Source organism: Dipteris shenzhenensis, chromosome 6, assembly GCF_047967505.1.
Source record: "Dipteris shenzhenensis isolate YYH24624 ecotype China chromosome 6, Dip_SZ_1.0, whole genome shotgun sequence".
Lineage (NCBI taxonomy): Eukaryota > Viridiplantae > Streptophyta > Polypodiopsida > Gleicheniales > Dipteridaceae > Dipteris > Dipteris shenzhenensis.
The window spans coordinates 25340993-25354241 of NC_141601.1; the positions used below are offsets into that span (position 1 = coordinate 25340993).

General features: G+C 44.2%; 1 protein-coding gene across 1 annotated transcript; it reads left to right on the forward strand.

Annotated features, from left to right (window-relative positions):
• The first annotated feature begins 1756 nt into the window (after positions 1–1756).
• On the forward strand, positions 1757–10692 carry LOC147900969 (uncharacterized). Its single transcript, XM_087376034.1, has 5 exons — positions 1757–2699; positions 3371–3444; positions 9445–9577; positions 9729–10046; positions 10172–10692. Exons 1-5 carry the CDS (start codon positions 2484–2486, stop codon positions 10442–10444), a joined length of 1014 nt encoding a protein of 337 aa, XP_087232160.1. The 5' UTR covers positions 1757–2483; the 3' UTR covers positions 10445–10692.
• The last annotated feature ends 2557 nt before the right edge of the window (positions 10693–13249 follow it).

Sequence of the window (13249 nt, forward strand, 5' to 3'; positions counted from 1 at the left end):
TTGTTAGAGTGGGAAATAGCAGTATCTAGTCGGGCATTTCGGGAGCCTGTTCACCTACACATTTTAGGGTCCAATCTCCTTTTGGGCAGTGGGCAACCTCCCCTGGTGTTTGCTTGTCCATGCCACCGAATGCCTTGAGTGGTAAGGGCCTGTTTCCATGGGTGCAAGATGTAGTGCCTGTTTGGCGACCCTGTTCTGGGACGGCCATTGGGCCGTTCAGGCCACACGTAAGGAGGTAGACGTGGCCGAGACACATATATCGAAAGCAAAGGTAAGCTTATTGGGCGTCACGATCAATGAATGGAGCACCCCATTGGCCAGACGAATCCACATTTTTTGAGAATGCTCAAGTGGCCACCTCTCCATGGCCACCTGTACCATCCAATCCCGGGTGCGCGCATTCAGCCCCAATGTAAACAACCCCTAAGAGAGAGCTTGTGATGTTTGTTGCAAGGCCGGAGGAAGGGCTTCTCTGTTGAGTATTTGCCGGATTTCCAAATTGGAATCCATCTCTGTAGCAACTGCACTGGTGCTGCGGCATCTTTCTATTCTCGATCTTGCAAGCTTTTTGCATTTTTTGCAGTGAATTGCTCTCGAGTGATCTCCGGAGTCCAGACAAGCTAGCGGAGCGGATTTGCGAATCTTGGATACTATTTGTATGGATGAATGATGAATGATGAAAGAGGCAGGCCGCAGCCCAAAATTTGATGCTGCCTGAATGGGCGATGGATGGGGGACGGCCGACAGTCGAGCACGGATTGACAGGCGCATGATCGTGTAAAGCTGCAAGTTTCTGCTTCTTCTGTTTCGGAATCCGGAGGTGCCGGCCCCCGTGCAAATCGCGCTTTCTTTCCAGCCCAGGTGGTGCAGTATAACCTGCTGGGCGACGACCATTTTCCCAAATTTTGCTTCAACGGATGACCGCACAGTTGCAAAATTGGAATCTCGCTAAAGTGTTCCACTTTGGTCTGCCTAGCAAGCTTTTATAGACAAAAAGGCAGGATTTTGACAACGACAATGCAACGCACATAATCAGAATTAAGAATCAACTAGTTAGGACTTTTACAATACGGTGCGCTCTGTAGACTGTACATTTCTCTTGCTAACTACGTTTGAGCTTCAACTGTGTCAGTTTTACTTCTCAATGTCGCATCAAATGCCTTCTCTTCTACGTTTCTCTGGCCTTTTGCTTTCTGCTTTGTCAATTGTCTGCGTCACGAAAGGGAGTATACGATGAAGACCTCAAAGGACATAAACAGATTTCGGGGGAAAAAAAAAGCTCAACCAGCCGGTTTCATGTTGAATGGCGAGTTCCAACTGAAAGTGGACTAACAAAAAGGTTTAAAATCATAAACCAGTTGGTGGTAAATTTGAAACTCCAATCATAAATTGAGTAGCGATATAACTAAATTATCTGAAGTTCCAACCAGTCTGAAATTTTGAAGTTAATTGACTAACAAAAAGTTCAAAATTTTGAAAAAGCTCGTCTAAATTTGAAACTCCAAACAAGAGATTGAGTAGCAGAAATTGAGTTGGATGGTAAGTTGAGGCTTGAAAGTTGAAGCCTTCACAGAAGCAGAGTATCCATTTGCAGCTTAAAGTGCTAAACTGAATGTAAAATCCATGAGCCAACTGAGGTGGTGACTCGTGAGCTTGAGAACCACGCACAGAGATACCAGCTGGAGCCAACTGAACCGGCCACCGAATTGGTAAAACAAAAAGGCCGTAGTCTTAAAATCAGACATTGGCAAGGCAAACATGGAAGTACGTAGTCAACACAACAATATTCTGCAGATTTGGTGAGGGTTGGAACTTGGAAGTTGGGAGATTTGGCAAGGTGGAAGCAAAGTTTTTGGGAGCTCAATCCTCGATGCTATAGCTCCAGAGTCCACATGCCATCCAACTAAATTGTCAGACATAGTTTTCGTAGCATTCAGAGCCCACTCTCTCTGTTCTCTTTGTCTCTCGAGTACCTGCCTTCTCTTTCTCCTCTCGTGATTCATCCTCTCTTTGCAGCTCCAAGCTCACTCACTCTCTTCAGCCCTCTCACTCATCACTTTTCACACTCCTTTCTTGACTCATTTCACTATCCTCCCTTCACTCATTTCACTCTCCTTTCTTCACTCCCTTTCACTCCCTTTCTGTCACTTCCTCACTCATTTCACACTCCTTCCCTCACTCATCCGTCACCTGCACAGAAAAATCTTCCCAACTCCAGACACGACTCTGCCTCCTGGCTGCACCACATACCACCCAGAATTGTGTGAGCGTCTTGACAGCAACTGGCAGCAAGCGGAACCCGTTGCCCAGCAAGCTCCTTCGGCTCCTGCAAGCCTTGCCTCAGCACCGTATTTTCTAGCTCAGCTGATCACGCCTAGCTCCCCGTTCTGAAACCACAACACTTTTTCACGAGCTCTGCGGCGCAAGAGGTCTCCCAGCTACTCTTATCAATTTCAGCTTGGCGATTCTCTCTCCCCACTGCGATGCCTGTAGACAGCAGCACCGCTCGAAGGGGTCTCACTCCCCCTGGCGGCCCTTCCACTTTCGATTTGTTCAGCTGGTCGGAGGGACCTGACGTAAACGATCTTCGCACGCCTGTCCGCGTTTCGGCTACCAACGAGAGTAATGCGTTTGCCTCTGGCGGCGATCAGAGCTCAAACGGTAGCCCAGTAGGGCGTCCTACTATCCGTATGCATCAGGTAACAAGGAGGCCTACTATGTTTACGTCAGTAACATGGTGTGTCTGGAGGATCCACATATATGTGTGTGTAGAGGATCTTTCACCAAAAAAGTGTGCGTAGAGGATCCGAAGGCACAATTTATTTTTGAGCTATCATCGCCTTTTTGAAGTGATAACACTTGGCCGAAGCTGGTGTCTTAACTCGCTAGTCTGCGGTATCAAGCGATCGTTTCAAGACGTCCAAAACGATCTGCGGTTTATTTGCAGCTTGGCGTACTAGGCCAAGACGAGCGATACCTTTCAGCTGACATTTAGTCCAAACAGTTTTCTGTCTGCCGATCGTATAAACTACTTTGTGAAGTGTTGTTTGCCCATCAAGCTTTCTTGTTCGCTTTTTGGGCTTTCTTGTTTTGTGCCGAAGACTATGATCTTAGTTGAGGGATTCTCTCGGCCCGTCTGTAGCTCAATATGTGTCGAGGTCAGTCACGAGGCGGGAGCTTTCATCCTTTGAATAGAGATCTCTAAGATGAAATTTTCCTTGATTAACGTGCTGCGTTTGTAGTAATTAATGCCGACTGTAAAATTTGCGTGGTTCTTTCGACAGTGAGAAATGCAGAGCTATTACTCAGCGCAATGTGCGCTGGGCTACGTCCTGTGATATTCTGATCAACGTTCATGGTGGAAATGCAGCCTGCAGGTGGAGTTAGTACTATCTCATTTGGAGAGCATCTCACCCCTGAAGAAACTGAGGCTTTACTCAAAAGGTGAAGGGCTACATTATTCTTTTTGCTATTGCTGATATGTTCCGGTGCACTGCATTTTTACTTCAGTCCAATAGAGGTATTGGAAGGAAGGGCACTCCAGTTTTGAAGTCAGCATGAGATCAAGCATCAATGAAAACACTCACCAAGGCTTGAAATTAGATTATCACATGGCAAAAATTGAAGTCTATGATGATTGGCAAGTATGTATCCGTACATTGTGTTTCACTTAGTCTTTAAAGTGTTATAGCTTTATAATCTCTAAAGTATCATGTTTTACGATCTTTGTATTGTCTTCCTTGGGAACAAGAAATTCCATGTATCCTTGTTCAAGGGACATTAGGCTTTGGGGGATTATCTTGAGCAGCTTGCTTTGGGCCAAGGGATGGGATTTTTATACAACAAAGTGATTGTATCTCAAATTTGATCAGCGGTGATGGGAGAGGTTATCCCCACTACGAAAGCTGGTAAGAAATTACAATTTCAGGGCTGATCTGACAAGGATTGGACGGAGTGTTGTGTACGACGGTTCAGATACACCAAAATGGCTAGTTTTCGCTGATCTGAATGATAGCTGAAATGCGTGGAGTATTGAGCCTCTAGGAAAACGCAGCACTGCTGCCCTCCGATCATCTAAAACGATTTGCACCTGAATACTAAGTTTGTCTTCGACTCGGGGTCATGCACATGGCATAGCTAGCAAAGCCACTGCTCCTCGAGTATCCAATCCCTCTGCCTAGGTACCCTAGTCATGTCCTATCACTAGGTACCTTAAGTCATATGATGCGGCCATCTGACTTGACGAAAGTGATCTTGGTGCTTTTCCCCAAGGTAGGTGGAGTCCATGTCCTGGTTACCTATGGTTGCAGGGGATTATGTAATTAGATATTCCATTTTTGAAGAGCTCTGTGGCGTTTGGGCTAGTGAGACAGTACTGAAAAGGTGGCCTATTGTTGCAGGGGAATTTCTGATTAGATGCTTCTCGTTTTGAAAGCTTTGTGACCTTTGGGCTATCAAGACAATGATGAATAGGTGACATATCTGCTAAGCGCCCCTTCTCGACGGAGTACATGAGGACAGGTTCTAGCAAAGAGAATCTGGATCCGGAGTCCCCCCTGCTTAGCATTCTTTGCAGAAAAATAGATGGGAAAAAAAGAGGACTAAGCATGGGGGACTCTACCTCAGGAGAACCTACCTCTTTGCTAGCGCTGGAGTCTGCCTGCAAGTCCTCATGTGCACTTCCTTCTGAGAAGGGTGGAGAATGTTGTGGCTTGTACACTGTCAAATCGCATCACATTGGTTCCTATGTGGATGCTTTCCCGTCTGCAAGAAAAAATGATTTGTTTGAATATCAGGCATGGCAGAATTCAGCACATGGAGGACACAAGTATGCACGATGGATTTATTTGATACATGCCATCCTTGTACCCTACAAGTTGAGTCATGATCGTTACAATGGCATGGGCGATCATTGGTAATAATTGGGGAAATAATTTAAATTTGGAATCACAGCACATAAAATTATGGAAATGCAAAAATAAAAACAGATTTAGAGGCAACTGAAAATGACATGCTGGTATCCATGAAGAGAAGGATATGGCAGAACTTTTACAATAATAGAATCAAAGATCAAATCGTTGGAAGCTCAACTACCAGCCTCATAGGAGCACACAGTATTGTTGTGACAGCAGAAGATGTAGTATTGTAAACAGCAGCATAGGAGCATGCAGTATCCCAAGCTCAACTACAAGAAGACTTACAGGTTTAGAAGACTTACAGGTGCTGGGATGTAAGCACCATCTTATTTTCTTGTAGACTAATGCCAGATGCATTGTGAGAAGTGCAGCGGAACTGAACGGAAACGAAGAGATAGAGAGCCAACCTCACACACACCAAACTGGAAAGAGGAGAGAGAGATGAGAAAACTGCAAGTGATCGCAGGAGAAACCTCCGTACGGTGGGGAAAACCTCTGCTATAGAAGGCACAAGCTGCTCCACACTGAGATGAAAGGAGGGGGAACCTACTTATAGCCCCAGCCCCTCCCTAGTTGGTCTGCATAGTAGGCGTCCGACCAGCCTGCAATGTGGGCTGACCCACAGCCATGGGGCCGACGACTCCTGCTGTACATAAGGGCTGCCACGCAGCCGTACAAGGGGCTGCCCCCCTGCCTTGAGGCCGGACCGAGTCTGCCCAATGGGCCGAACTGGCAGGTCCACAAGGGCTGACCCAGCAGCCTATAACGGGGGCTGCTGGGGCTTGGTATTCTGCCCCATAGGTAGCCACACATGCCCCTCAGCCTGGCGCCTGAGTAGGTGCAGCCAAGGGGCTGCCATCGTGGCACAAGCCCACGTCCTGGATCTGGCCAGCACTGAGCTGCGCCCCTCGTGGGAACATGCACAGCCCTCTCGCACACCCTCTAGGCAGGTAGATCTGCCTCTGACACTAGACTACCCTCACTCGCACACCCACAAGCAAAGGACCTCTCTCTGTACCCGATCCTAACCTCTTTCTGGGCGGGCACACCCACAAGCAAAGGACCTCTCTCTGTACCCGATCCTAACCTCTTTCTGGGCGGGCACACCCACAAGCAAGGCCCTCTCTCTCTAGACATGACATCAACAGATGTTGACCTCCAACAATTGGAGGGGTCCACCTTAGGAGGACCATGCCTTATGGGAGCATGAATGCGTGAGGTGGACCTTGGAGAAATGTCTGAGGTGAAATAGTAATGCTTTCACGAAAAAATAATTTCTTATCATTCACAGATTAAGCCACATGAATGTATACCTTGGTCATTTATGACAAGACATCCAGGCTGGGACATCCAGGTTGGTCATTTATGACAAGACACGAAATGTCAAGACATCCAGGTGGGAGCTGATGGTACATAAACACGGGTCTTGATGGATTTCATGATTAGAGATGTCTTATTTTCTTCAATGCTAGCAACTATGTAAATCATCTTTGTGTTTAATACCTATAAGTTGGTTGAATACGATGGGAAAATATTTGTCCAGTGCTATGTGGTTACGTATTGATCAAGTCAGTTTTTTTTGAATGAAATACTTAAATTGTCTTGCTATATCGTAGACAAGATAAGAAGAGTAAATGAGGATAAGAAATAATTTGGATAAGAGTCATTGGACTTATCATATTGATACATGCCATAAACCTACTAGGCAACCATTGGAATTGGACATTAAAGAATGACACTGACATTGTTTATTATTTAAGCTCGAACTTAAGTGGATACTTCTTTACAAGGAGTTCCTTGGAAAGGAAACTGGGTTTGAGCTTGCTAGATCATCGTTAAATTTTTGGGCAACTACTAAGGAAGGTCATACTGGAGAATATGTCAAGGACATATGTCTCAAGACAATCAATAGATTGGGAGAGGTACATCCCAATAGTGCAGCCCCTGATTATACTAAACATATTTGGCTATAGGTCATAGCTTGGAAATACTTTAATAGGAACTTTAGTCCAAATCCTTGATATCCCTAGACTGTAAGAAGACGTGGAATAATACGAAACTGTGTAATTCTTAGGTTATGCATCGACTTTTGCGCATAATTTAAGGTCTATCAAGGTTGATCAAATAGAGACATCATCAGTGGGTCTTCAAGAACTGGGATATAAGGGTGTGTTTATCGATAACGTTTGGTTATTTGAGATTTGGAAAATATCCTGTATTATCCCCATGATATTGGTTTTGAATTTGCTTTTCGATCGTATTTGACTTGGAATTCACTTTTGTTTTCGGAATTCATCTACTGTACAAGAACAATCGATTCTGTTGTTATTTGCAGATAAATTGAAAGCTCTAGTGGAAGACTTTGCACATATTTTGTATCAGAATCTAGGAGTAAGATGGCATGACATAGAATGTTCTGATCAGCTACAGGCCTTAATAGAACTTGAACTTGATTTGAGCCTATGGGAATGTAAATGGTCTTGTTTGGTAAGTCTATCAACCACCACATAGATGCTGTCCCATCCCTTCTTTGGAAAAGACATCCTTCTGATAAAATTCAATGCTATATGAGTGCACGTGCCTTTTGGAATGGAAAATGGCTGCATGAATTAGCGAGAAACTTGCTAGCCACTTTCATGGTAGAGCAACGGTCTATGTTGGTTGTCTTGAATTACACAAATTCTGTTCTTAAACCACAACAGGATAATATGATCCTGATCTTGCAATTTTGAAAATATGGCTGTTGCCCTCGAATCCTGGATAATCCTATCGACCCAGTTCTGATAGATGGTGGAGACAACATATAATTTGTCAAGACATTTGAAACCACATTCTCTTCGTTCCTCTAATATTGAGTATTAATGTCATGGGACTCCATTGAAGACAACCAGCTTTTCTGCTTTAGTAAGAAGTTCCAGCTGTATGATAAAGTATCTGTGAATCTCGGGGTTTGTTTTAATATATTAACAGTGATGCTGTTTCTTAGAGGAATATGGAATTCCCGATGCGTCGTGGTCATACTCATAGTATGTGAGCGCTTTATATTGGTCTTAAGTGTGTAAGTATAATAACAGATAACAAGGGGCTTGTGTCAAGCGAACTCCAGTTCTTCAAAGCTGACCAGTGCTTCATCTATCTAAAATAAAATTATCTTATCTTCAAGAGTTGTGTGAGAGGGACTATTCTTTTTCGGAAATGCGAGACGAGTCTCTTGTAGAGAGGCGGAACCAAAATTCTTTCAGCTGAAATGTTATTATGTGCTTGTGGCCATCTCTTCATGTATTTGACTATTTGGGGGTCCACTGAATCCCTTTAGGCCCAAATTGTGTCCAGTACTGTATTATAGAAGTGTTTCTTCTCTCCCTTGTATGAAGTTGATGCAACCTAAATAGTTCAGAGACGTGCTGGACATGCATGACGTGTTCAATTTTTCCCTTGCTGTAAATGAGGATGTGTTTAGAGCCACAAGTGTCCCAACAGAGAGTGCAGACTGCCACTGTGTCACGTGCCAATTGCTGGCTTTTGGCACTCTGACTGCTACTGATCACCCACGTGCGACCACCACCGTCAATCATGGCGCACCCAAAAGTAGTGTCTGATTGGCTACACCTGATTGTGCTACAACCGTGCAGCTAAGATCTTTCTTTTGCTCCACAGTTGTAAAGACCAACCGAAAACTGAAATGTTGAGATTGAGTTTAGGGCATCCAAGGCTGCATGTGGATAGTAATAAAGAATGTGTTGCTTATACTAATTGCAATAAAAGTTTGCGCTCGGCAAGCTAGATCTGTTATAAGTGTATACCTTGTTGATGGCTGAAATTTCGGCCTTTCTCTTCAGAAAAGTTAGAGAAGCCTGCATGTTAGTCTCTGTAACACCTCCAATTATACACAGTCTGAGGATGTGACTAAAATCTAGGAGTTTAGGCACTGATAATGTAAGTTGGGATGCAGTAGCATGTAGTGTTTCTGGTTCACAATTTGGAGTGGAAGATTGACTCTTTGTTGGATGCTTCAGTAAATACGTCAGTCTTTGTACAGTCATATCTGTCAAAGTGACAACTGTCCCAAACAGGTGTTTGATAACACCAATGTTTTGCTTCTATATGCATGTGCAAGTGTCATGAACTATCTCCAAAGTATGAAACTGCGGTTTCGTTCAGAAAGTCCTCTTTGCTGTAGTCTACTTTGGCTTCAATTCCTAATGTGGCAAAGGGCATGGTGGGCTTGAATCTCTTGTATAATTGGGCACTGGGTGGTATTATCTGATGATTTTATGCTGGGCGATTTACGCTTTGTTTTGATTTGCATTCCTTCATTGTCTTCAAATCCAGGATTGTGGTACATCTTATGGTTGCATGTTGGCCATTTTGGGGCCGGATGGTGTGGGCTGGTAGCAGCATTATGTTGCTGATTTTTTTATTTTTGTGTTGGTATCTCAAAACTCAACGTCATATTTCGCAGTGAGGCATATCAATGCTATTTTCTTGCAGCTAGCATTCTAAGTGTAACCTCTTCTTGGTGCCTCAGGAGACCCGGTTCTGACACCAAGAGGCGTGAGATGACTGGCAGTGGAATTTTTGGGGGCGAGTCCCCCAATGATGGTATTGATTCAATAAATGGTGCTTCTACTCCTGAGCGACCGAGTGTGCGAGTGCACCAGGTGAGCGAGAAGAATTTTGGTAATGGAATAGATAGTTTTTTCAGTGCATGGGCACTACATGATTTTTCGAGCTCTTGGTAAGCTGCGATGCATTCGTAAACTTGCCGAGTGGTAGAAACAAAACTGTTTTTGCCCTTTGCTGTGATCACAGCCCGCGGGAGGTGTGAGCCAAATATCTTTCGGCGTTGATGGAAGTGTGTCACCGAAGAAACCAACCTCATTACCAGAGGTAGCAAAACAGCGTGAGCTTAGTGGCAGTCAGGAGACCATTGCAGATATCCATGTAAGGCGGCAGTTCTCAACAGTGAAAGCGAAGGAATTAGTTGGCAGCGATATTTTTGGCCCCCCTTCAGACACACCACCACGGTCTTTGAATCGTATCCTGGAGGTACGAGAAGAAGTCAAGGAGATAAAGGGACCTGCTGAACCTCTCCCTCGAAATGTCCGTACGTCCGTCAAAGTCTCAAATGTGAGTCAAATTAGATAATTCTCGATGTGGATGATGTTTTTTGGCAGCAGCGATATGTTTTTTTCTATAATTCCTCTGCGACCATTTCGAGTTGTGCTGATAATCAATGCACATATGTTGAGCAGCCTGCAGGAGGGAGAAGCCAGATTAGCTTTGGGCAAGAGACAACAGAGATGACTGCGCGGAGGGTGCATGATCAGAAGGTAGCAGAGCTGACAGGGAACAATATTTTCAAGGGGGATACTCCATGCAACACATCGGAGAAACCAATGAGCGTGGCCAAGCTGAGGGAGATGAGTGGGAGCGATATATTTGCGGATGAGAAGCCTGCAGGGCGCGATTGTGTGGGAGGCATAAGGAAGCCGCCTGGAGGAGAGAGCAGCATTGCGCTTGTCTAGTAATAAGGAAGAGGAGGGGAGCTGCAACTTATCAAGCTGGATGGGTTCTGTTTTTGCAAGCTAAAATCGTGGTTCTACTGTCTCTTTTCCTACAACATTCAGGAATCTTGCATGCCCAAAAGCAATTTTGTAGTGGCTTTTGCGATGCCTTAGTTGGGTTTTAGGCTTCTCTTGTTAATCTAATGGCCTCTGCAAATTCTCGTCATTTTTTCCCTCTGCTTCATTGCTACGTTTAAGTGCTCTTTCCCTTTCTTTGTGCTTAATTGCTACGTTTAAGTGCTCTTTCCCTTTCTTGGAAGTATTATTGGCATACCCCTTGGCTATCCATGGGGATTTTTTTGGCCTCCCCTTGGGCTAGGCCTTAGCGATGGGGAAGCTAAAACCGATTATAGTAATTCGAGGATCAACCTGAGAAAGAGCATGCAGCATCCTGTATGATCCCCTCTGCAAGGGGCACAGCTGCTTCTTCTTCTTCTCTCTCTCTCAGCTTTCAGTTTTCCAGGGCAGGCCTCTTGAATGTATTCACTTGTTCTGTGATAATTGGTTTGTTGGAAAACTCTCAAGCAGGAAAAATCTGTCATGCTGTGTCACAATCAACAATGCACATTTCTTTTAGAATTCTTTTCAGGCTCTTTGTGGTTACACCAGGTTATATTTAAGAAAGACTTTTTAGAAAGTCCTGAATATTGGGACTGTAAGATTTGTATAAAGTTTGCCACTCAATAGAGAGTCATCAAATGCCTTATTGCTTCAAAAAGTGTTGCGGTGAGATTATGCAGGTGTAAGTTTGTTTGTGAAGGTCATTGCTTTGAGGGTATCATATCCATAGAAATTTCTTCACTAAGTAGCTTGTTTCTCACCATCAACTTTCCCCTTAAACCACTCATATTGTTATTCGCTAATATTTGAGCAATTGCTTTCAGCACTGCAATTCCAGCCAGAGCATCGACATGCCAAAAGTTCTACCCCCCCTCCCAAATATGTGTGTGTGTGTATACATCTCATTTGGTAACCAGTTTTGCAAACACGTTATTTAATAGACTCGAAATGCCGGTGCATCATGGTAACCTTGGTTCCTTAATTCCTTTTGGCTCTCACGTATCGCTACAACCAGAGGTTTAAATTGCTATATCTGAAGAGCAAGACCATGAGTACTATCAACAACTACTGAGTGCCTTATGAAAGAGGAGTGTACCAAGACAAGATTTCGAGGTACACTAGGTTGCCCAGTTCAGTATTGAAAAGAAGATTGTTACTCTCAATACTCTCTACAACCTTTGACACGTTCCAACGCATCAACCTTGTGTAGTTGGCTCTCGAACTTCTGAGGAAACAGCCACCACCTTGAGCCACTTCCGAAATCGAATTCTACGTTTAGGTGACCCCATGCCATCCTATGCTATAGTTGCTCCTCCTCCTTTGAAACTAAAGTATGCTCTTGGCCAGGAAGACAATCACTATGAACATTCCCATAGTTGGAATGTATCATGTGTGTAGAAACCTATTTGTAAGGTTAGACACATATGCTACATCCTTTGTGGTATGCACTCTCTCGCTAACCATGAGGTGACACAATGGCACAAGGGGTAGTAGGGTGGATTCTATGCTCCATTCGGTCAGATTCTTTAAGAGGGGGTTGAGCTTAATTTATTTCCCATAAGTAACATAAGTAAACTTGGTGATGGATGATCCTTCACATCACCTGTAGGCAAGGGAGCGGTATCTACTCTCGTGGGGTCCTATTCAATCTGAGAGCCTGTCATACCAACATCACTTGGTGGTGTAGAGGAGTGGGTGTCTCCTCCTAACTGTGCAGGTGCCACATCTACAATAGATTCTACTTGGGTTCCCATGATGATATTCTCTTGGTAATCAATCATCTCCATTGCCTCTAGCTCACTCGTAGCCCCAATCATAACCTGGAGGTTTGTGCTTAAATTTGTCCCTTGTTAAATAAAAGTGGAGCTAGGGTATTTTTGCGTGTCATGGGCACCCGCACTTGCATGCTCACTTGCTCCCTATTGCTTTGCTAGGCTAGAGGTAGCCTCTTGATGTACCCCACTCTTTGGACTGGGTCCTCATGACACACTCGGTACTCGTGATGTAATTTTTCTAGATCTTATATTGTAAGGCATCTTGCGCTATAGGATGAGAGGGAGGATGGGAAAAATGACAAGAGGGTGAGAGGAAGGGGAGGTAGTGTGAGTGAGACAAAGAATGGGTGGATGAGAACACGAGGAGGGTGAGGGAGTGTGAATGTTATCCATTGAAAATTTGCAAGAGGCACCCAATTGCTGAGTTAGTCCACACGATATACAAGGTATGCATAAGTAGATGTTAGCATTGTGGTTTTGAAATTATTGAAAACTTCCAGAGGTTGTGCAATTTGAAAAATCTCCAAATACGTGCACATAACAAAATTACAATTACAAAAAATTTGGACTAAAAAAGGGCCTGTAAGGGAGCCCTTGGGCTGGTGACATGGAAGAATAAGGTGAATAAAACCCAACAGAATATTGGCTAGTGGAGGGCAATAGAATATTGGAAGTGGCATGACTTCTCTATTTCTTTATTTAATGGCCCAAACAATGATGTGGAGCACCCACTTGCTACCTCAACTCTCCCATCATGTTTTTTAAATAGAGAAACCTAGTTTCTCAACCAAACTTGTACCATTTGACCTGAAACCAAATCCTCCCATCCAACTACCACACTCCTTTTTTTCTTTCTCATTCCTATTCCTTTCCTCTCATTTCTGAGCACCATTTTGAATTTTTCTTTGCTCCAGTCCTCTTTTCAAATTTC